This window comes from Acinonyx jubatus, chromosome E3 (assembly GCF_027475565.1).
Source record: "Acinonyx jubatus isolate Ajub_Pintada_27869175 chromosome E3, VMU_Ajub_asm_v1.0, whole genome shotgun sequence".
NCBI lineage: Eukaryota > Metazoa > Chordata > Mammalia > Carnivora > Felidae > Acinonyx > Acinonyx jubatus.
In genome coordinates, this window is record NC_069398.1 from 25401352 (window position 1) to 25423230 (window position 21879).

At 47.2% G+C, this 21879-nt stretch overlaps 1 protein-coding gene across 4 annotated transcripts in view; it reads right to left on the reverse strand.

The window, feature by feature from the left end:
- The window catches only part of RCC1L (RCC1 like), a 33254-nt gene extending 13577 nt beyond the window's left edge, over positions 1–19677 (reverse strand). The window contains exons 1-7 of one of the 4 annotated variants that reach the window (XM_053213678.1): positions 19283–19676; positions 14146–14275; positions 11277–11405; positions 10333–10399; positions 8819–8870; positions 7829–7913; positions 179–360 (exon numbers count right to left, since the gene is read on the reverse strand). In XM_053213678.1, the coding sequence (XP_053069653.1) occupies positions 179–360; positions 7829–7913; positions 8819–8870; positions 10333–10399; positions 11277–11405; positions 14146–14275; positions 19283–19603 (966 nt within the window). In that variant the 5' untranslated portion in view covers positions 19604–19676. Of the gene's footprint in view, positions 1–178; positions 361–7828; positions 7914–8818; positions 8871–10332; positions 10400–11276; positions 11406–14145; positions 14276–19282 lie in introns of all 4 variants that reach the window. The other 3 variants (XM_015075013.3, XM_027041887.2, XM_053213677.1) reach the window with 3 other exon arrangements.
- Positions 19678–21879: the final 2202 nt, after the last annotated feature.

The following is a 21879-nucleotide window of genomic DNA, read 5'->3' on the forward strand; positions in this document are numbered from 1 at the left end:
TGGCTTTGAACCCACGCTTTCTTTCCGGACTCCAACCAGATGGCCAAGAAGAGGTGGTCTTACAGGTGGCCAGGCCTTCACAGCCTGAAGGCCACACTTTGCTGAAGAACTTCTTATAAATACCCTTAACGCTTCGTTGTCTCCAAATCCCCCAGCCCGGCCGTAAGCGACCGCATACCTGCGTGGAGTCCGTGACAGAGGCCAGCTGCAGGTACTCGGAGTTTCCCCAACCGAAGAGGCCACCCTCAGCAGACACGGCCAGGCAGCAGTCACCGTAGGTGGCAAGCTGGACGACGTGCACCCCGGCCAGGTCTCCGCCCAGCTTGGTGGGTACGCTGGTGATATTGTAGTGACCCAGACCTAATACAGTGGGGAAGCGTTACTCTCGATTACCGACTCTTGGGACACTTTCGCAGACTTACTGCACGCCAAGCACAGTTTTGAACGCTTAACAAACATCAGCTCGGAAATGAGAATCTGCCTCTGCACTGTCTGCAACTTCCTTCCCCGGGCTCACTCAGTGCAGGATAAACACGTAACAGTCATTGTTTACTCGTAAAACCCTTGAGACGGAGTCTCATTCACGCGAGAAACCCCTGTGAGACAGAATACCACTACAGTGAGACCAGAAGACCCTATGACAACACACACAAAGAATACTCAACCAGCAATCTCTAACGTACTGCTGGACTAGTGAGAAGATAAAGGATGTCTCCGAGAGGGTATCCCACCTCAACCCCCCAACATCGCCCCCCAAAACAACAGCAAACCGAGACTGGCAAACTGGCATGGCAGAGGAAAAGACAGGGCTGGCCAGAGGATATCAGGACGCATATCACTGCCAGCACTGTGATGGCGTTAAGCCCTGGGCAGACCAAGGCAAAATGCACAGCACAGACTCCCGCTTTAAACCAGGCTTCTGTAAATAAACATTTTTTAAAAACAAAACAAAAACAAAAACACAGGGGTGCCTGGGTAGTTCAGTCCGCTGAGCGTCCGACTTCGGCTCAGGTCATGATCTCACGGTTTGTGGGTTCCAGCCCTGCTCTGGGCTCTGCAGTGACAGCTTTGAGCCTGGAGCCTGCTTCGGATTCTGTGTCTCCCTCTCTCTCTCTCTGCCCTTCACCCACTTGTCCCCCCCTCCTCTCTCTCTCAAAAATAAACATTTTTTAAAATAAAAATAAGCCAGGCTTCCGCAAAGGGACCCAGAGCAGCATCAGAATGGCAGCACCCTTTAGCAACAGGTAAAAGCAAATCCAAATCCTCCCTGGAGGAAAGCATCTCCAGTTAAGGCCCTGAGAATTTCCACCAATTCAATTCAATGAAATATGAGCCCACAGTCAAAACTTACTAAACACATAAGGAAGGATGCCCCTATGAGTCAGAGGGTAAACTGAACCAACAAACTACCTACCAATTGATGGCCTCTGGGTTTCAGACCCTGGGATTATGATATACAAAATAAAAATAACTCTGTGTGCAATGTTTACACAAATAAAAGCAGGAATACGAGGCTATCGAAAATGGCCAGGTACATCTGAAAAGGAAGCAATAAGAAATGAAAAAAAAGACAGTTAAAATTCAAACTCCAAACAGATGGACAAAAAGGCAAGCCACCATCTGGAAGAAAACACATACAACACTAGAACTGCAAAGAATACAGATGAGGGCAAAGAATTCCTAAAAATCAATAAGCAAAAGACACATAAGTCAACAAATGAGCAAAGAACACCATGTACATTTCAGAGAAGAGAAAGTAAGACTGGCTTATAAACGTGTAAAACGGTGGTCACTCTCAAGCAGTTTTTCGGAAAACGAAATTGAAACCTCAATGAAATACTATGTCACACCCACAAGACAGGGAAAAACTTCAAAGTGGACGATACCAAGCCCTGACGAGGCAGTGAAACACCACCCCGTGGCCGGGGGTGACTTATTACAACTATTTTGGAAAACAACCGTTTGAAAACAGCTCTAACCCACGGCCACTCAAGGCATCTTCACGAGAGCGACGAGAGCTGTGGAACACGTGACCAAGGAGACAGACAGACGGCCCCGGAAGCACTGCTTGACATGTAACAAAAAGTTGTAAACCATCCAAACATCCATCAACACGAAACTGAATAAATGGAGGTATATTCCGTGGTAGGATGTCATCCAGCTATAAAAATGGACTGCATTCAGCAAAGAAGCAGAATACAAAATCAACACAAAGAAATCAACTGCCTTTCTCTTCACTAACAATGAGCAATCCAAAAAACAAAATTAAGGGGTGGCTGGGTGGGTCAGTTGGTTACGCCTCTGACTCTTCATTTCGGCTCAGGTCATGATCCTGGGGTCACAGGATTGAGCCGCACAGTCAGCACCTGGGATTCTCTCTCTCTCCTCTCTCTGCCCCTCTCCCACTTGTGCACGTGCACACATGTGCATTCTCGTTCTCTCTCTCAAACAAATATTTTTTAAAAAAAAGAAAAAATAATTAAAGAGGACAATTCTATTTACAGTAGCATCCAGAAGAATAAATACTCAGGAATTAACTCAACCAGCGATGTCAAAGACATGTACAAGGAAAACTATGAAATACTGCTGAAATTAAAGAAGGCATAAATATGTGAAAAGACATCTTATGGGGGCGCCTGGGTGGCTCAGTCGGTTAAGTGGCCGAATTCAGCTCAGGTCATGATCTCCCAGTCCGTGAGTTCGAGCCCCGCGTCGGGCTCTGTGCTGACAGCTCAGAGCCTAGAGCCTGTTTCAGATTCTGTGTCTCCCTCTCTCTGATCCTCCCCCGTTCATACTCTGTCTCTGTCTCAAAAATAAATAAACGTTAAAAAAAAAAAAAAGACATCTTATGTTCATGGGCTAACAGATCTAATATTGTTAGGACATCATTACTATTCAAAGTGATCTATAGACTCAGTGCAATCTCTAACAAAATCCCAATAATGCTTTTTACAGAAATATTTATCCTATTATTCATACGAAATCTCAAATGACCCTAAATAGCCAAGTGATCTTGGGACGACTCACACTTCCTGATGTCAAAGCTGCAGCAGTCCAAACAGGGTGGCAGTGGCATAAAAGACAGACATATAAACCAACGGAATAGAACAGATAGCCCAGGAATAAGCCTTTGCATTTATGATCATGTGATTTTTGACAAGAGTCCCAAGACCAATGGGGAAAGGGTAGTCTTTTCAACAAATGGTGCTAGGAAAACCGGATATCCACCTGCACAGGAATGAAGTTGGGCGCCTACCTAACACCACATACAAAAGTTAACTCCAAATGGATCAAAGACCTACACACAAGAGTGAAAACCATAAAGCTCTTAGCAGAAAAACAAAGAGCGAGAGCTTAACGACACCGGGTTTGACAACGACTTCTTGGAAATGACCCCAAAGGGACAGGCAACAAAAAACAGACAAACCAGACTCACTATCAACAGGGTAAGAAGGCAACCCACGGAATGGCAGAAAACATTTGCAAATCATATAACTGATAAGGGATCAATATCCAGAACATAGAGAGAACTCCTAAAACTCTACACCACCACCAACAAACAAACAAAGAAAACAAAACCCAAAACCCCAAACAACCCAATTAAAAACTGGGCAAAAGGACTGGAACACACGTTTCTTCTCCAAAGAAGACATCGAAATGGCTAATAAGCCCAGAAAATGATGATCAACATCACTGAACACTAAGGAAATGCAGATCAAAACCATGCGTTATCAATTCACATCCATTAGGACAGCTTCCATCAAACAAAACAAAAATTAAAAGTGGCCACCTGGGGCGCGCGGCTGGCTCGGTCAGTGGAGCGTGTGACTCTTGATCTCGGGGTTGTGAGCTCGAGCCCCACGCTGGGTGTGGGGATTACTTAAAAATAAAAATCTTTCTTTTTTTCATTCTTTTTTTTTTAAGTTTAGCTTATTCATTTTGAGAGACAGTGAGCGAGCCAGGGAGGGGCAGAAAGAGAGGGAGAGAGAGAGAATCCCATGCAGGCTCTATACTGCCAGCACAGAGCCCGATGCAGGGCTCGAACCCATTAACCACGAGAGCATGACCTGAGCTGAGATCAAGAGTCGGACGCTTACCCAACTGAGCCACCCAGGCACCCCTGAAATAGGTCTCAAAAGTCTACGTCTTTAACTGGGTAGTACTCTCACACGTGTTGATTTTATTATCACGTTTTATAATTTACATTCATGTTGCCTATCGCTATTTTATTTTTTGTATTTTTTTTAAAGATTTTTAAGTAATCTCTACACCCGACAGGAGGCTCGAACTCACAACCCTGACGCCAGAAGTTGTGTTCCACCGAGCCAGCCAGACGCCCCACCTGTTGTTTTTTACTGAGATAGGGTTCACATGCCACAAATTCACCACTTCCACTCTTCTGAAGTGTACAATTCAGTAGTTTTTAGTACATTCACGATGTTGTGCCACCGTCACCTTTAATGAATTTAAGGACATTTTCGTCACCCAGAAAGAAGTCCCCTCCCCATTAAGCAGTCATTCCTCACTTCCCACCTCACCCTCAGCCCTGGAAGCCACTATACTTTCTGTCTCCATGCATTTGCCTCTTCTGGGCACTTCATATCAATGGAATCCCACAACATGTGAGCTCCTGTGTCTGCCTTCTTGCACTTAACAGCATGTTTTCAAGGTTCATCCACGTTGTAGCGTGCATTAGGGCTTCGCTCCTTTTTAGGGCTGAATGATATTCCATTGTATGCATATACTGCATTTGGGGGCTTGGTTGGGTTAGCTTGACTTTGGTTTGGTCTCGTCTGGAAAAGGCCCGACGCAGTTCGTCTCCAACCCTTCCCTGCACCGTCCCCGGGATTCCCCGTGCAGCTGAGCGGGTGAGCGGCGTGTGCGAATCCGGGTTTAGGGGGATCTGAAGTCCGAGTGTGCGACTCTGAGTTCGATGCCCTGGAAGTGCTTCCACAGGGCGCTAGGCAGTCTGTATAGCACAGGACTGGCAAGGGTATTTGTGTAAATGACACCTGCTATGGGACAGACGTGAGGAGAGCAGGCATTCGGGGTTGGGCCGTGGACAGAGATAAATGAGGTTGTGCTTACTTCTTCCACTGCTGGAATTTTTCCCTGGTGTGTTGGCTTTTTTTTTTTTTTTTTAATTTGTTTATCTTTTGACACCCCCCCCCCCCCTTTAAATAAAATGAATGTGTGCCGTTTATCCATTCAACAGCTGATGGACATTTGGGCTGTTTCTACTTTTTGGCTGTCATAAGGAATGTTGCTGTGAACATTTGTGCACAAGTTTTTGTGTAGACAAATGTTTTCATTTCCCGTGGGTCCCCGGCTAGGGGTGGGGCTGCTGGGTCAGATGGTAATTCTATGCTCAACTCTCTGAGCACCAGCCAAACTGTTTTCCACTGCAGCTGCACCATTTGACAATCCCCCCAACAATGTCTGAGGGTGCCAATTTCTCCTAAGCCTTGCCAACGCTTGTTATTTTCTGGGTTTTTTAAATAGTAACCATCCTAATAGATGTGAAGTGGTATCTCATTGTGATACCAATTTGCATTCCCCTAATGACTAATTAATGAGGATCTGTTCCACATGTTTATTGGCCATTTGTAGATCTTTGGAGAAATGCCTTCACAAAACTTTTGCCACTTTTTTTTTTATTTATGTATTTTTGGGAAAGAGCAGGGGGGAGGCAGAGAGAGAGGAAGACAGAATCCCAAGCAGGCTCTTGCACTCGACACGGGGCTCAAACCCACAAACCATGAGACCACGACCTGAGCCGAAATCAAGGGCCAGACGCTTAACCAACTGAGCCACCCAGGTACACTATCTTTTGCCATTTTTGAATTAGGTTGTTTTATCTTGCTATTGGGTTGTAAGAGCTCTTTATATATTCTGGTCCTAGACCCTTATCAAATATACAACTTACGAATATTCCTTCCCATTCCGTGGGTTATTTTTTCACTTTCTTGGTAGCATCCTTTGATGCATAAAACTTTTTCATTTTTGTAAGCCCAATTTACCTATTTTTCCTTTTTTGCTTATGCTTCGGGGGTCATATTTAAGAAATTGCTGCCTAATCTGAGGTCACAAAGATTATACCCACGTTTTCTTCTAAAAGTTTTACAGTGTTAGCTCTTAAGTGGACTTTGATCCATTTTGAGTTCAAGTTTATTTATTTATTATCTTGAGAGAGCACGCATGCGTGCACACACGAGTGGGGGAGGGGCGGAGAGAGAGGGAGAGAAAGGGAGAGGGAAAGAGAGGACCCCAAGCAAGTTCCACACTGTCAGCACAGAGCCCGATGCAGGGCTTGAATTCACGAACCACAAGATCATGACCTGAACCAAAGTCAGATGCTTAACCGACTGAGCCACCCAGGTGCCCCATTTTGAGTTCATTTTTATAGATGGTGTAAGGCAGAGGTTCAGGTTCATTCTTTGGCATGTATGTAACCAGTTGTCCCAGCACCATCTGTGAAAGACTTTTCTTTCCCTCACTGAATGGTCGTAGCATTCTTGTCAAAAATAATGGACCACGTAAAGAAACTACGGTATACAGGTACAATGGAATATTACTCAGCCAGAAAAAATAATGAAATCTTGCCATTTTCAACAACATGGATGGACTCTGACAGCATTATCCTAAGTGAAATAAGTCAAACAGAGAAAGACAAACACTGTATGGTCTCATATATATGTGGAATGAATGAATGAAAGAGAAAGAAATGGTGAAGGAAAGGCAGACAAACAAGCTCATAGATCCAAGAGAACAGACTGGTGGTTGCCAGAGGTGGGGGTGGGGTGTGAGCAAAGTGGGTAAAGGTAGAAACTTCCAGTTATAAAATAAGTAAGTCCTGGGGATGTAATGTACAGCATGACAACTACAGTTAATAATACTGTACTGCAGGGTGCCTGGGAGGTCTGACTCTTGATTTTGGCTCAGGTCATGATCCCAGAGTCATGGGATTGAGTCCCACATTGGGGCTCAGCATGGAACCTGCTTAAGATTCTCTCTCCCTCTGACCCTCCCCCCACTCGTGCTCAAGTGCGCACGCTCTCTCTCTCTCTCTCTCTCTCTCTCTCTCAAAAAATAAAAATAAAAAAGGGCACCTGGGTGGCTCAGTCAGTTGGGCATCTGACTTCAGCTCGGGTCATAATCTCACAGTCTGTGGGTTTGGGCCCCGCGCTGGGCTCTGCGCTGACAGCTCGGAGCCCGGAGCCTGCTTCCGATTCTGTGTCTCCCCCTCTCTCTGCCCCTCCCCTGCTCACGCTCTGTCTCTCTCTCTGTCTCTCAAAAATAAATAAACATTAAAAAAAAAATTTAAATAAGACGAGCACATGAAATCACACCTATGGTATTATTATGATGTAAGAGATGTACATGCGTGAACAATAACTGGAAGAAAACACAAAACGGTGAACAAAGGTGATCTGATGCAGTGGTAGGATAATGGAGGATTTACACAACACCGAAGTTTGAAAAACAAAGCACACACAAAAAAGAAATAACTCTTAAATGTGAAGGCCCTCCCTTCAGACAAATACCAAAGCAAGAAAAGGACTACATAAGCAGGGTTAATACCTCCCGCCCTTAATCACATTCTCCTCAGAACAGTTAAAACCGAGCTCCCTTTAGATGGCATTTGTGCCGCTGTTTGTTGAGCAGCGGCCGTAACCCTGTCCCCAACCCTTCGTGGGTTGTTCGCCGTGGGGGCCGGGGGTGAGGGGAAGGAGACAGAAGAGTCTAAGGAAGGGGGGTTCTGGCCCACGAGAGCCCTACAGCCCCCAGCCCCCGGGGCGCCACCCCGGGGTGGGGGTAGGTCACCCACCTGTTTGCCCATCAGCACCCCAGCCACACGAGTACACCTCTCCTTTATCTGTTAGGAACAGGCTATGGTCCTGGCCACAGACGACCTACCGGACAAACAGAGAGGAGGCTGACGAGAAGAAATCCACGGAGGCGCGGGATCCCGGGGGACGGACCACAGCTCGCCACGTGCCCTACAGCAGCGAGCGAGATGGCCGGGTCCGGCGGGCTGCCCCGCTCGGCCTCCGCACCTTACTCATCCCCAGTCTGCCTCAGCCTAGCGTTTGCGTCCCGCTCCCCGAAACTGCTCCTGCTACAGCCAAGTGCCGGACGTGCGGAGCGGACCCTCCCCTCCGCCCCACCCCTGGGGAACCTCTCCCTTCTCCATGGAACCCAATGGAACTCCATGGAACCTCTCCCTTCTCCAAGGGAACCCCTTCCACTCCTCTGCCTCTCTCTTTGGCTCTAGCTCACCATCTGCCCTTCCGAGCCCTCAGGCTGCACCTCCTTCTGCCATGAAACCTTTCCTACCACCCAGCCCCGGTCTATCTGATAAACCTGCTCTCCCTCCCACTCCACCCCTGGCAGACGTAACAGACCTCCTGCGCTCAGAGCCCTTCGTGTACGCACCCGCTTATGTATCTAAGGATTTTTCATAAGTACTTACCACGTGCCAGGCACTGCACCAGGGATGGACATAAAATGCTGGGCCAGATGCAGCCAGCCAGCCTGGGACACACACACAGCGCTGTGGGACACTGTGACACAGCTAGCCTCGCTTGTCTCTGCCCCCTAGAGGGTTACCCCCAAACCTTATTACACTCTGTACCCCCATAACCTAGTGTAAATCAACACTCTCCTGACCTACAGGAGGCAGCCAAGACTTTTTACTAGAATAATTCACCAATTCAGAAAACTGCCCTAACCGAGTTGCCGTCACCCCACCCAGCTTTCACCCCTGCAAAAGCACCCCCGGGGGCTGGCTGAGTGGCTCTCAGCACGTGTCCCTTACCTGAACCACCTGACCTTCGAAGTCCTGCAGTCTAGTGACTCTGTGACTTTCGCTGCAGCCAGAAGCAATTTGGGGAGAAACAAGAGATATGGTCACGGCAAGCACTGTGTGGTCCTGCCCCCTCTTGTCACCCCTGATGGCAGCCCCCCACAGGCACACAATAACTATTAGGGAAATTCTCAAGGTCAAATATAAGGCAGGGGTAGGCCTAAGCATGAAAGTAAAACAAAACAAAACAACATCCCTTCGGTGATTTTAAGTAGGGTCCACACCCAATGTGGGCCTGGAACTCACGACCCTGCGATCAAGAGTCACACAGTCTACTGACTGAGCCAGCCAGGGGTCCCCCCTTTGGCAATTTTAATACGATGTCAGAGATGAGACTGCTAGTTAGACCCAACAGTATAATGTGAGGAAGGAGCGGGGAAATCTTTTAAAGACTAAAACAAACAAGGGGCTCCTGGGTGGCTCAGTTGGTTGAGCATCCGACTTCGGCTCAGGTCATGATCTCACAGTTCGTGGGTCTGAGACCACATTGGGCTTGCTGCCGTCAGCGGGGAGCCCACTTTGAATCCTCGGTTCCCCTCTCTCTCTCTGCCTCTACTCTGCTCATGCTCTCTAAAAAATAAGCAACATTTAAAAAAGTTTATGTGTTATATATATATTACATATATTATATATATTTTTATAGTATATATTATATATTTTATATATTACATACATATTTTATATATTATATATACATTATATATATTATGTATATATATATATACACACATAAATAATGGAACAGAGAGGAATTTTAATTAATTAATTTGGTAAAAATAAAAAACTAATTGGAGGGGCACCTGGGAGGCTCAGTCAGTTGAGCATCCGGCTCTTGATTTTGGCTCAGGTCATGATCTCACAGTTTGTGAGTTCAAGCCCCACATCAGGCTCTGCGCGGAGTGTAGAGGCTGCTTGGGATTGTCTCCCTCTACCCTTCTTCCCTACTTGTCACTCTCTCTCTCTCAAAATAAATAAATAAACTGGGGCGCCTGGGTGGCTCGGTTGAGCATCCAACTTCAGCTCAGGTCATGATCTCATGGTTCGTGGGTGTGAGCCCCGCATGGGGCTCTGTGCTGACCGCTCAGAGCCTGGAGACTGCTTTCGGATTCCGTGGCTCCCTCTCTCTCTGCCCCTCCCCCACTCATACTGTCTCTCTCTCTCTCTCTCTCTCAAAAATAAACATTGAAAAAAAAATTTTAATAAATAAACTTAAAAAAAAACCTAACTGGAAATAAGTTCTACACACCACAATCAACGCTAGTCTGCCCTCCCTTCCACCAAGCTAATGTACGGAGCTCAACCCACAACGGAACAATGGCACAGCTTTCCAGTGACTTCTCACTGCCCTTCTCAGGCATCAGGAAGCCTGAAGTTCCCTGCTCCATGGGTCCATCACTTAGTAACCACACGAGAAACGTTAAATGCTTAACGCAACTCGGGGAAGGGCAGTCCTTTGGGGAACTCACCTGTAAATTTCATCTTCCACCACGTTCCTTCCACACTGCCCGTAAGAATTGTTTCCCATGCTGAAGACTGAAGAATACCACCACCGATTAAAACCATTCTGCAGGTTCACGGGATCCCTGCACGTCAGGACTGCAAGGCGGTCTCGGAAGTGGTCTTAGTCCAACCGCTCATCCTCACCGCCTCCTGACCTCCTTCTCTGACAACCCCAGCCTGGCAGGCACACCCACAGGCGTGCTGGGGTCTAGCCCCGCACCGACAGCCTGGGCCACCGTGACTGTTCCTTCTGCCTTCCCCTCCAGGCCCTCGTCCCACCTCTCGAGAACTCCACGTTTTGAGGCCAGCCCGTCCTGGGGAAGGCCCCAACACCCCCACTCCCTGTACCTGTCACTAGGTTGCCCTCCACGTCAAAGCTACTCTTGAAAGAGTTCCTGAACGCCACCGTTGCCTTTTCCCGCAAAGCATGCTTAGCCAGAAAATTAAATTGGAAAAATCTAGTCCAGTTGGCCTTTCTGTAGACACCACCGGTCTTCTGGAGAAAGTCAGTGTTATCTGGACTCCGGAAGCCCACCAAATGAAACAAGTATTAGCAAACGGGCTTCTTTCAGTACAAGAGAAAGAGCTGTCTCCACACACGCACGCGCACACACGCCCACACAGCCCAGCTCGGGGACTTCACCGCAAAGCGAGCAGGAGGCCTTGCTGCGGTATGCGCGGTCACATTTCCAAATCCCTAAGGTTTTCGAAGAATCGCAGAGAGGAGAGAACACAAAAGAGCTAGCAGAGTCTGCCCAACGTGGTGACCCTGAGCCATCCTACCGATTCGCTGGGGAAGTGCCAACAGCCTCACTGATGAGGTGCGGTTCAAGCAAGCGAGCCACTGTGGACCCAAGGGCAACCGCGCGGCTCCCCCACTCCCCCGGGAACCCGGAGCAGGCCCGTTCACCTCCTTCGCGGTCGGTGAGGATGAGGGAATGGGCTCTGCCGCACGAGACCTGCAGCACCTGCGTGTCCTGGGGTCTGTCCAGAGGCAGCGGCACAGGCGAGGGCTCCAGCACATACTCGTATCCCCTGGCTGAAACGAGGACGGCCAGCGTCACAGCACGTCACACTGGCGGAGAGGCACAGCGCTTCGGCCGTTAGAGATCACCCCCCACACCACACTGCCCCGCGGCCAGAGATCAGAGCGGCTACTCAAGGCACGCAGGCGAGGGGCAGAGCGAAGCCCAGAGGCCCAGTCCCCATTTCTGGACCCACGACACCCTCCAGGACGCATCGGGCGGCTGAAAATCAGAGTCTAATTAGCCTTCCCGCGTCAGCGAGCACCGTTTGCGCCCCAAGAAAGGAAAGCATTTTGCTCCTGTCATACCCACTACCATCTCTCAGGAAGGAAAACAGCAGCATATACTGGACGATACCGCTTACGTTAAAGCTGCTTACGCTAGAAGGAGGCGGAAGGAGCGCGTAAAGGCATCCGCGTGCCTATACGCTAAATCCCTCTAGAAGGAGACGCTGGAAGCTATGGACACAGGTTGTCTTCCCGGGGAAAAACCGCGTGGCTAGGAGGGCAGAGGCAGAGAGCAGCCTTTTCACCATACATTCTACCCACTGTTGGGATTCTAAAGGTACACGAATACGCTCTCCAGTCAAAACATTTTTTTAGGGGCAGCTGGCGGGTTCAATCGGTAGTGCGTGCGACTTGATCTCAGGAATTGTGAGTTCGAGCCCCATGTTGGGTGTAGAGCTTTAGTTAATTAATTAATTAGGAATTTCTCATTTAATTTAATTTTATTATTTATCATCTTTTTTTAAGGAAAATGTGAATTTTAAATAAGCAAGTAAGGGAGAACGTTTTTTAGAAGTCACTCTACAGAAGAACCCTAATGTTCTTTACAATCCTGCAGGAGAAGCCAGAATGGCCTACGTGGGGAATTCCCTTACAGGTTTTAAACAAAGAGCTTTTCATTTTAACATCTGTAATGTTGACTGAGGTTAAGGTGTGCGAGTACCAGTTCTCAACTTGTCACTAACAACTCCCGTGGTTTCTCCTATGGACCCCGTGTTTAAAAAGACTCTACCAAAAAAACAGCACTGTTACGGTCACAAGAGCACACTTGCTCATTTGTATTCATCAGCGACTGACAGAATATTCAGAGAGACCTTTTGATCAGCATGGAGTAACTGCTTTATCACTATGAGATGATGTCATTCGAGGCAAAATCAAAGAAACTGGGCCATGCTGTCAGCAGACGCAGCCTTATTAGCTGAAAATATGTGGTGCTTCCAAATACTAAAGAGTGACTCACATACCCCATTACTATCTGCATAGAGCCCGAAGGGCCTGGGAAGCAGTAATTACCTAACATTTAAAAGGAATCTGGCTCTAAAAAAGAGGGGAGGGAGGGAAGGAAGGAAGGAAAGAGGGAAGGGTTGGAGAGTCAGTGGGTGGGTCTGGCTCTAAATGCAGCCATCAATTGACAGGAAATACAGAGGACAGAGGATCGTGTTAAATGGCACCACAGGGATACATTCAGCAAACTCCAGACTGGAGAATTCTATAGGGTAACCAATGTGATTTCTCTTCTTTTTGTTTTTATTTTTTAACGATTTTATTTTTACATAGTCTCTGCTCAACCGACTGAGCCAGCCAGGTGCCCCTCGTTTCTTTGTTTCACAAATAAAGCTGGATGACTTCGTTGCCAAAGTCATTTCTTCGGCCAATAAGCTTCAAGGAAAAAAAGATTAAAATAGACTTAAAAGAAGTCTTATCAACGGGGGGCGCCTGGCTGGCTGAGTCGGGACAGCCTGTGACTCTTGGTGTCCCCTGAGTTCCAGCCCCACGCTGGTGTGGAGTCTACTTAAATAAATAAATCCGTACATACATGCGTACATTGGTCTTATCAACTGATTGCAATGCCGGGACCTTATCTGGATACTGATTCAAACAAATGTTTTAAAAACTGAAATAAAAATCTACCGACATTGATGAGACAACTGACCGCTTGAACACTGACTGGATATTTGATAATATGAAGGGATTGTGTTGTTCGTTATTTTTATGTACTTGCCGTTTTTTAAGGGTCTTTTATTTATTCATTTTTTAGATACATACTGAAATGTTTACTAATGAAATTAACAATGTTGGGATTTGCTTCAAAACAAATCAGGATTGAGTTGGAAACTGAAGCTGGCCACAGGACATGGCGTGCTTTACAGGACTCGGCCCATGTCTGTGCGTGCCTCTAGGTGCTCCCAGTAAAGGGCACAGCAAATGGAATGTGGCATCTCACAGCCGAGACTTCAGGACTGACTTATAAAAGACTCTTGATATAAAACTAAGTGGGAAAAGGCAGAAAACATACAGTGATCCAAAGTGTGCAAAAAAAAGGCACATGACTAAGAGAACAAGGAAACAACAAAAAGGTTTATCCAGGCGGTAAAGGTACAGCCGGCCCCCCCTTAACCGTGTGGGATACATTCCAAGACCCCCAGTGGATGCCTGAAACCTCAGATAGGACCAAACCCCATATATACTGTTTTTTCCTGTACGTACGTATCCATGATAAAGGATGAGTTATAAACTAGACTCAAAAAGAGGAATATCCTTGCTTATCAGCAAATGCTCTTTAGCCTAAAGGTTCAGTGTTCTTCCCAATGAGGCTGATAATCTAGTCCAGATGGTCTCAAATAACATCCGTTTAAGACGCTATCTCTTCTGTTGTCCCAGTCTGGCTTATGTAATCATGTTCTGGAAAACAAAAGGGAGCTCTCTCAGACCAATCACGGCACAGGGAAGCCAAGGTGAGAACACTCACTAGTATCCTTGCGGCTCCTGTGAAATCCAAGCTGGGAATCTTTGTTGAGTCCCATGCCCCAGACTTTCGTAACATCCTTGGTTTTAGAGGACAGCAATGTGAATCCGTAGCCACAGGCAGCAGATGAAATCTGAAAAAGAGTTCCATGAAACACTGATTTGTGATAATCGAGTTTTCTCAGCAATAAATGAAGGTTCTTTACCCAAAGAACACGTGCTATTAACGTAGCGAGTTAACATTTTTAAGATTTCCTTTTTAATTAATCTCTACACCCAACATGGGGCTCGAACTACAATCCCTAAAATCAAGGGTCCCCTATTCTACCAACTGAGCCAGCCAGGTGCCCCAAGTATAGCGACTAACATTTGCCGAACATTTATTGTGTTGATATGTAGTATCTCACTTAATCTTCATAAACACCAGAGAACGAGCTATTATCATCAACCCCATTCACCACGACACGGTCTTACATGGTAGTAAAGTGAAAACTGCCTTTGTTTGAATCTCAGGTCTACCCCTTACCAGCTCTGTGACCTGAGACAGATCACCTCTCTATAAAACAGAAATAGTAATAGTGTCTCTCGTACCGGGTTGTTGTAAGGACTAAATGAGTTAATAAAGCTGAAGCCTTATGATAAATAGTATGTGACTTCACCTAGAGCTCTACAATGTCCTGGTAATTATTATTGTTGTAGTAATAACAGTACTCTGCAGATGGGAAAACTGAGGTTCCTAGAGATTAACTACAGGCTATTGCTTCCAGAGAGCATGCTCTTAACCCTTATGTGGCACTGTGACATTCTCAAACCAGTGCCTGAAGAAGAATTCGTATCACAGCTACGGTGAATTTATTTATTATTTTTTTAAGATTTTTTTTTAATGTTTTAATTTATTTTTGAGACAGAGAGAGACAGAGCATGAGCAGGGGAGGGGCAGAGAGAGAGAGGGAGACACAGAATCGGAAGCAGGCTCCAGGCTCCGAGCTGTCAGCACAGAGCCCGATGCGGGGCTCGAACTCACGGATCCCGAGATCATGACCTGAGCCGAAGTCGGATGCTCAACCAACTGAGCCACCCAGGCACCCCAACATTTTTTTTTTTAAAGTCATCTCTATACCCAACACAGGGCTCAAACTCACAACCCTGCGATCAAGAGTCGTGTGCTCCTCCGACTGAGCCAGCCAGGCGCCCCCAAAATATTTCTTTTAAATGTGGTTTGCTTTTGCCTTGTTTTGTTGTCACCCACATGTGATTTTCCCCTCCTGTTGCCTTGTGATATTTTCTCCCACAATTTTCGTATGGAACTTACACACATGCAGCCATGTTCAAAAAACCTCAGTTCTCTGGCCTTCTGGAGCCCCTACACTTCTGGAATGGCTCCAACTCCACAGAAATGACCCAGTGAGGAAGCAGGAGACACAGAAAAGGAATAAATGCTAAGGTGATACCCGGCACACTACAACTATTCTCTTTGCTTGTGATCATCTGTTTATTCAACAGTCAACAAATATCTCCTAAGTACCTACTTTAATATTAAATCTACTAACAGGCGAAAGGACTTTGAATGATACCTACACACAGTCAGCATTACATAATTTTTGTGGTAACGTGCCATCGGGGGACTTCCAACTATGGCGGTACGAAGAGGTTAGCAAATCTCTCCCCCCCAAAAAAGTACAGAATTGGACAAAATTGTGAAACAACAACAACCAAAAACAAACAAACAAACAAAAAAACCTCAACCATTTCAGGGATGGAGAAGTCAAAGGCAAATAGACTGAGAGATGTTTACTTGTGAAGCGCTGGGGTAGCTCAGCTGGTTAAGCATCCAACTAACTCTTGATTTCAGCTCAGGTCATGATCTTACGGTTTGTGAGTTCGAGCCCCTTGTCAGGTTGACAGTGTAGAGCCTGCTTGGGATTCTCTCCTTCCCTCTCTCTCTCTGCCCCTCCCCTGCGTGCATGCTCTCTCTTCCTGAAAATAAATAAATAAACATTAAAAAAAGAGGAGGAAATGTTTATTTGTGAAAGACTGCTAGAACTTCAGGTAACAAGAGCGGGAGTCTGCAGATTTCCCGTCTTGGGCTGTGCCATCTACTCCAGCTCAGTGCACAAGTTTGAAAAGGCCAGGGTTGATCACCTTTGTGGCCAGGAAAGAAAGACTTACTTTAGGATGTAAGGTGAAAACTCATGCCTGGTAGTGAACTCAGCGGGAAACAAACAAGGAAAACAAAACCACAACTCAGCCAGTCTGTGGTTGCGATCCTGACCGGGGCAAGGGGAGAGGAAGACCAGCCAGAAGGGTAATGGAACGATCCTAGAAATGAAGCTGAGGCAGACATGAGAACAGCCTGATCGCTGAACGTGGTCTCCAAACCTATACTCAGGATCAAAGGTAGAAGGTAGAAACCTTAGAAGCCCAAAGCGTTTGAGCACAACCTCTGCCCAAGTCATCGGCTGACCGCAAAAGTACACGGATGGGGGCGACACTCAAGAAGCCAGGCTAAAAAAAGGAGGGGGAGGGAGACAAATCAAAAACCTGAACAAAGACATCAGTGGCCGTGCACCGCAGGGGAGATGGATTCTACAGATGAAGTACATACAAGTTACTTAAAAAACCAAAAAACAAAACAAACAAAAAAAAACCTCAAGGGAAAAATATCAGAATCCAACGTCATTATAAAGTATCACCCAGAAGTCCAGGTTTTAACCAAAAAGTAAAAGAATTGCAAAGAAAGTGTGAACTATTCAGAAGGGACAAAAGCAGCTGACAGAAACCAACACTAAGGGGACACATGCTGGATTTATCAAAGACTTCAATAAACCATTGTTCAAAGAATATTTTAAAACCGTGTTTAAAGAACGAAAGGAAAACATGATGACAATGACTTCACAGCTATGGAATCTGAATGTAAAAATAAAAACATTAACAAGTTAAATGGGGGAGGGGGGGAGGGACACCTGGCTGACTCAATGGGTACAGCATCTGACTCTTGATCCCAGTGTCATGAGTTCAAGCCCCACGGTGGATACGGAGCCTACTTTAAAAAGTTAAACGGAATTTCTAGGGTTGTAAAGTACAGTAACAAAGAGAAAGAATTCTCTAACAGGCTCAGCAGCTGATGTGAGATGGCAGAAGAACGAAGCAGTTCACTTGAAGAAATATCAAGTGAAATTATTCATTCCGAAGAACAGGGCGTAAAAAGAAGAAAAAAGAACAGTGACTCAGAGACCTGTGACCTAGGACACAACATCAAGTGTACCAACATCTATGTAATTAGAGTCCCAGGAGGGCAAGAGAGAAAGGGGTGGAGGAGGGAAAAAAAAAAAAAAAAAACTTTAAAAAATGGCAGAAAACTTACAAATTTTGTGAAAACATAAATCTGCAGATCAAAGCTACTCAATAAATCACAGTTAAACTGTTGACAGGCAAAGAGAAAAATCCTGAAGGCATCAAAAGAAAATGGACTCAGCAAGGACAAGGTAACAATAAGTTTAACAGCTAAGTTCTTATCAGAAACAAGGGAGACCAGAAACCAGAATGACATATTCAAAGTGCTGAAAAGATAAAAACTGTCCACCAAGAATGAATTCTGATAGCAGGAAAGACCCAAACAAAGACTGAGCGAATTCAGTAGACCTGCCTTAACAAGTCCTGAAGGGGGGCCTTCAGGCTGAAATGAAATGACAGAGCACCCGTTAGCGGAATTATAAGGGTAACTATAAAGCACTGCATGAATAAATCTCTTCTCTTTTTGTCCCTTAAATGATTTAAAAGACAATTGCATAAAATAATAATGGTAAAATTGTATTACTGGGCTTAAAATGTATGAAGATGTAATGTGTATCACAATAACCACATAAAGGGGAGAGGAAGAAATGGAGCTTTGCTCGAACAAAGTTGCTCTAGTTTTTTCAGAATTAGGTCACTATTAACCTAAAGTAGACTATGATAAGTTAAGACAGATATTATAACCTCAAGAAAGACCTCCTCAAATGTACAGCAAAACACCCAACAAAGGGATTTAAAAGGTACACTAGAAAAATACCTATTTAACACAAAATACCTATTCACACAAAAGAAATACACACAAAAAATACCTATTTAACACAAAAGAAGGGAGCAAAGGACGAACAGAGAAACAAGAAAGACATAGCAAAATGGCACATGTGATCCAACCACCTCGGTAATTACATTAAAAGGACATGGACTGAGTGACATCAATGAAAATGGAAGGGCAACAAAGAACTGGCAAGCGTCAAACCAATTTTTTCAGAACTCTGAAAATTACCCAAAGACTTTAAGCAATCTAGGGAATGTTTACTCAAGAAAAGCAGCTGCGTTTCAGTAAGAAACCGCAAGCTCTGCAGCATTTTAACTTGACCTATTCCCATCCACCTCTGCTCAGCTCTGCAGTGGCTCTGAAAACCAACAGCTCACAATTACAGCGCAAGCCAGCGGTCTTGCAGCCACTGGAGGGGTCAGAAAGGGACTGAAGCAACTTCAAAGCTCCACTCCCGGAGCATTCCCATCCATCTGTCTGGTGGATCCCCGGAAGACTCCATTCACAAGGCTCCATTGATTTGACCTGACCCAGATATCACTCGGTGCGAACAGCCTTTACCCCCAGGGATATTTGTTGAAAACAATCAGCGGCTAACGACGAACACTGCAGCTGCCTGAGCAAATAATATTTTAGCCGAGAAGTTACCGACTAACTTGACCTGACATCAACTCCGCCAACAGCCGAACACACATCCCTTTTCAGGCACACGTGGAACATTCTCTAGGGTAGACGGTACGCTAGGCTACGAAACAAAGTCTCGATACATTTAAGAGGGCTGAAAGTAAAGAAGGTATATTCTGTAGCCACAACGAAATTAAACTGTAACTGATCACAACCCAGACTCCGGGGGTGACGTGCGAAGGACGCCAGTCGGGCACAAAACGGGCACGTTTCGGCCAATCGATAAATGCGAGCAGCGCCCTAACGCCTTCCCCTGCCGGGCCTGCAGCCCGCTCGAGGGTCCTCCTCCCTGACGTCGGACCACCCGGCTTCCCAACTTCTCGCAGAGGGCCTCGGGGAGCAGCGGCGGAGGCCGGAGGGCGCGACCGAGAGAGGGAGGCGCGGCCCGCACCTTCTGGTCCAGCTCCAGGCGGTAGGGCACAGGTTGGATCCTGCGTCGCGGCCGCGAGCCGGCGCGAGGCTCGGGCCCGGCGCCGGGCATCACGAAGGTGGGCACGCCCAGCGCCCCCGAAAAGCTGAAGCCCCACACGAAGATGCGGTCGGCACGGGCCGCGCGCTCGCCCACATATTGGAACACGGGCGTGTCTGCCTCGCGCGGGCTCCGCGAGCGCCCGGCCGCCGTCCAATGCCCTCGCCCCGGCCTCAGCTCCGGTCCCGACCCGCTCAGCCGCCACCCCAGCCGAGCCCTGGCGGCCAGCGCCGCCAGCCCCATCCTCAGCTCCACGCCTCAGCGCCTCCTGGGCGCCGCCATCTTGCGTGACCCTTGGCCTCACTCCGTGACGTCAGAGTCCGAGGCCACGTCGACTACTGGCTGAAGGCAAAGGCGCCGAGGGCTGCCATTGGCTGAAGGGAGGCGGGGGGCGGGGCGGAACCGGGAAGCGGCGGGCCTAAGTGGGCGGAGTGCCGGGCTGGGAGTTCGGTCACTGATCTGCGCTCCTGAGCGCGGCGGGTCTCCGAGCTGCGCAGCTGGCGGAACGCCTCGTTATTGAGCTCCGGCAGGAACGGAAGGCCTTTGTTGCTTGTCGATTAGCAGAGGTAAAACTTAGGGGTGGCCCGCTCTGCGCGACTCCCTCGTGGTGGTCTCCCCTTGTCCCTGTTTTCCTGCCTTGTCGCAGCCTTCCCGTCCGCTTCCAGGACAACCAGTCGTGCTCCAGCCAGAGCGCGCTAGAGTGCAGCTTTTACGGGCGCGGGCGCTGACCCTGACCCTGCAGCCTTCCAGAGTGCTTCCTCTTCCCCAGCTCAACTCGCCCCACAGCCCCGCACGCCACTGGAGTCAGGTAGCTTTACTTGTAATTTCCGAATCCCAGGGCCGTCAGAAGTTCCGTGAAGGAACCTGGGGACCTGGGTCTAGTCCTGGCTCTGCTACTGACTTGATAGGTATCTTTAGCAAGTTGTGTCCTTTTCTCTGGATCACACCTCTATAGGAAGGTTTAAAAAAAAAATCAAAACGTGAAATGAATTTTTTTAAGTGAATGAGATATCTAGACTTGACCTCTTACAGCCCGTTATGATCCATGATAGATGTTCCCAAATACTAGTCCCTAATGCTGAGGACAGACTGTCCCGAAACTGGGGACCCCAGAGGATGGTAGCGTTCCAGAACAGCAGAGCCAGGTAGCTGGACTTCGTCGTCACAGGTAAGGTAGGTAGACTTGGTAGATGAAGCCAGGACAGGGTGGCAACCGCAGTGGCCATGACACCAGCGATCTATGCCGTTGGCTGTCTGACCACGATATTCCAAAGGATGAGGTATAAGGGCGGACAGCTCCAGTGCTGCCTTGACTTGAGGAACCAGAAAAAATCTGACCCAGTTCTCAGACCAGAGTCCAGCAATTGTAAGGGAGGTAGAATCCACTAGAGGAAGGACCCATAGAGCCAGCACAAGTAGAGGCAATACTCTAATCATTCCCCAAAGGCATTTGTGGTTATTTACCAGAGTTATATACTGGAGAAATGTGTGCAGTGACCCCAGAGAACCTGAAATGCTAGCAAGGACTCCAGTTAGAGTGGGAGCTTATGGGGCCAGGCAGAGGCATGTCTCTCAGTGGGTCAGGGTGTGCATGGACCCACCCTGTGGAAATTTCCTTGGTTCTGAGCACACAATTGGGACAGACATACTCAGCAACTTGTATTGGTTCCCTCCTCCTGTCTTGACTCAGCCAGCATTAAATCAGAAGCCATACTGCAAGTCCGGGTGGCATTGTAGACCTGAGTGCCATCTTCAAAGATGAGGATTCAGGGGTGGTGGTTCCCCGTCTTAACCCCATTCAGTTCACTTGTTTGGCTCCTGCAAAAACCAGATGGAGCATGGCAGGCAATGGTAATAAACTACATAAACTTAGCCAAGGGCATATAGCCCAATCATCACTGCTGTGCCAAGGGTAGCGTTTTACTGGGCCAGATCAACACAGCTTCTGGAATTTAACTATGGGATACTGATCTGGTGGATGGGTTTTTCAATTCCAATGGTAAAGACGCTCAAAGGCAGTTTGCCTGTATGTAAGAAGGACAGTATTGGGGCGCCTGGGTGGCTCAGTCGATTAATCATCTGACTTCGGCTCAGGTCATGATCTTACAGCTTGTGGGTTCGAGCTCCACATTGGGCTCTGTGGACAGCTCAGAGCCTGCAGCCTGCTTCAGATTCTGCGTCTCCCTCTCTCTGCCCCTTCCTTGCTCATTCTCTGTCTCTGCCTCTCTCTCTCTCTTGCTTTCTCTCAAAAATAAATAAACATTTAAGAAAAAAAAAAGACAGTATTATACATTAACTTTCCCTGCCCTTTCACTCCTGGTACCTCCCAAATGAAGTATCTGTGTACAAGATCTTGTCTCCAGCTCTGCTTTTATTTATCAATCTGAGACATACATTGATGAAGAAGAATTATGTAAATGTTATCACATTGGTGAGGGTTCTCCAGAGAAACAGAACTAGTAGAAACAGGAGTCCCATGAGCCACCTGCAAGCTGGACACTCAGGAGAGCCAAAGGTAT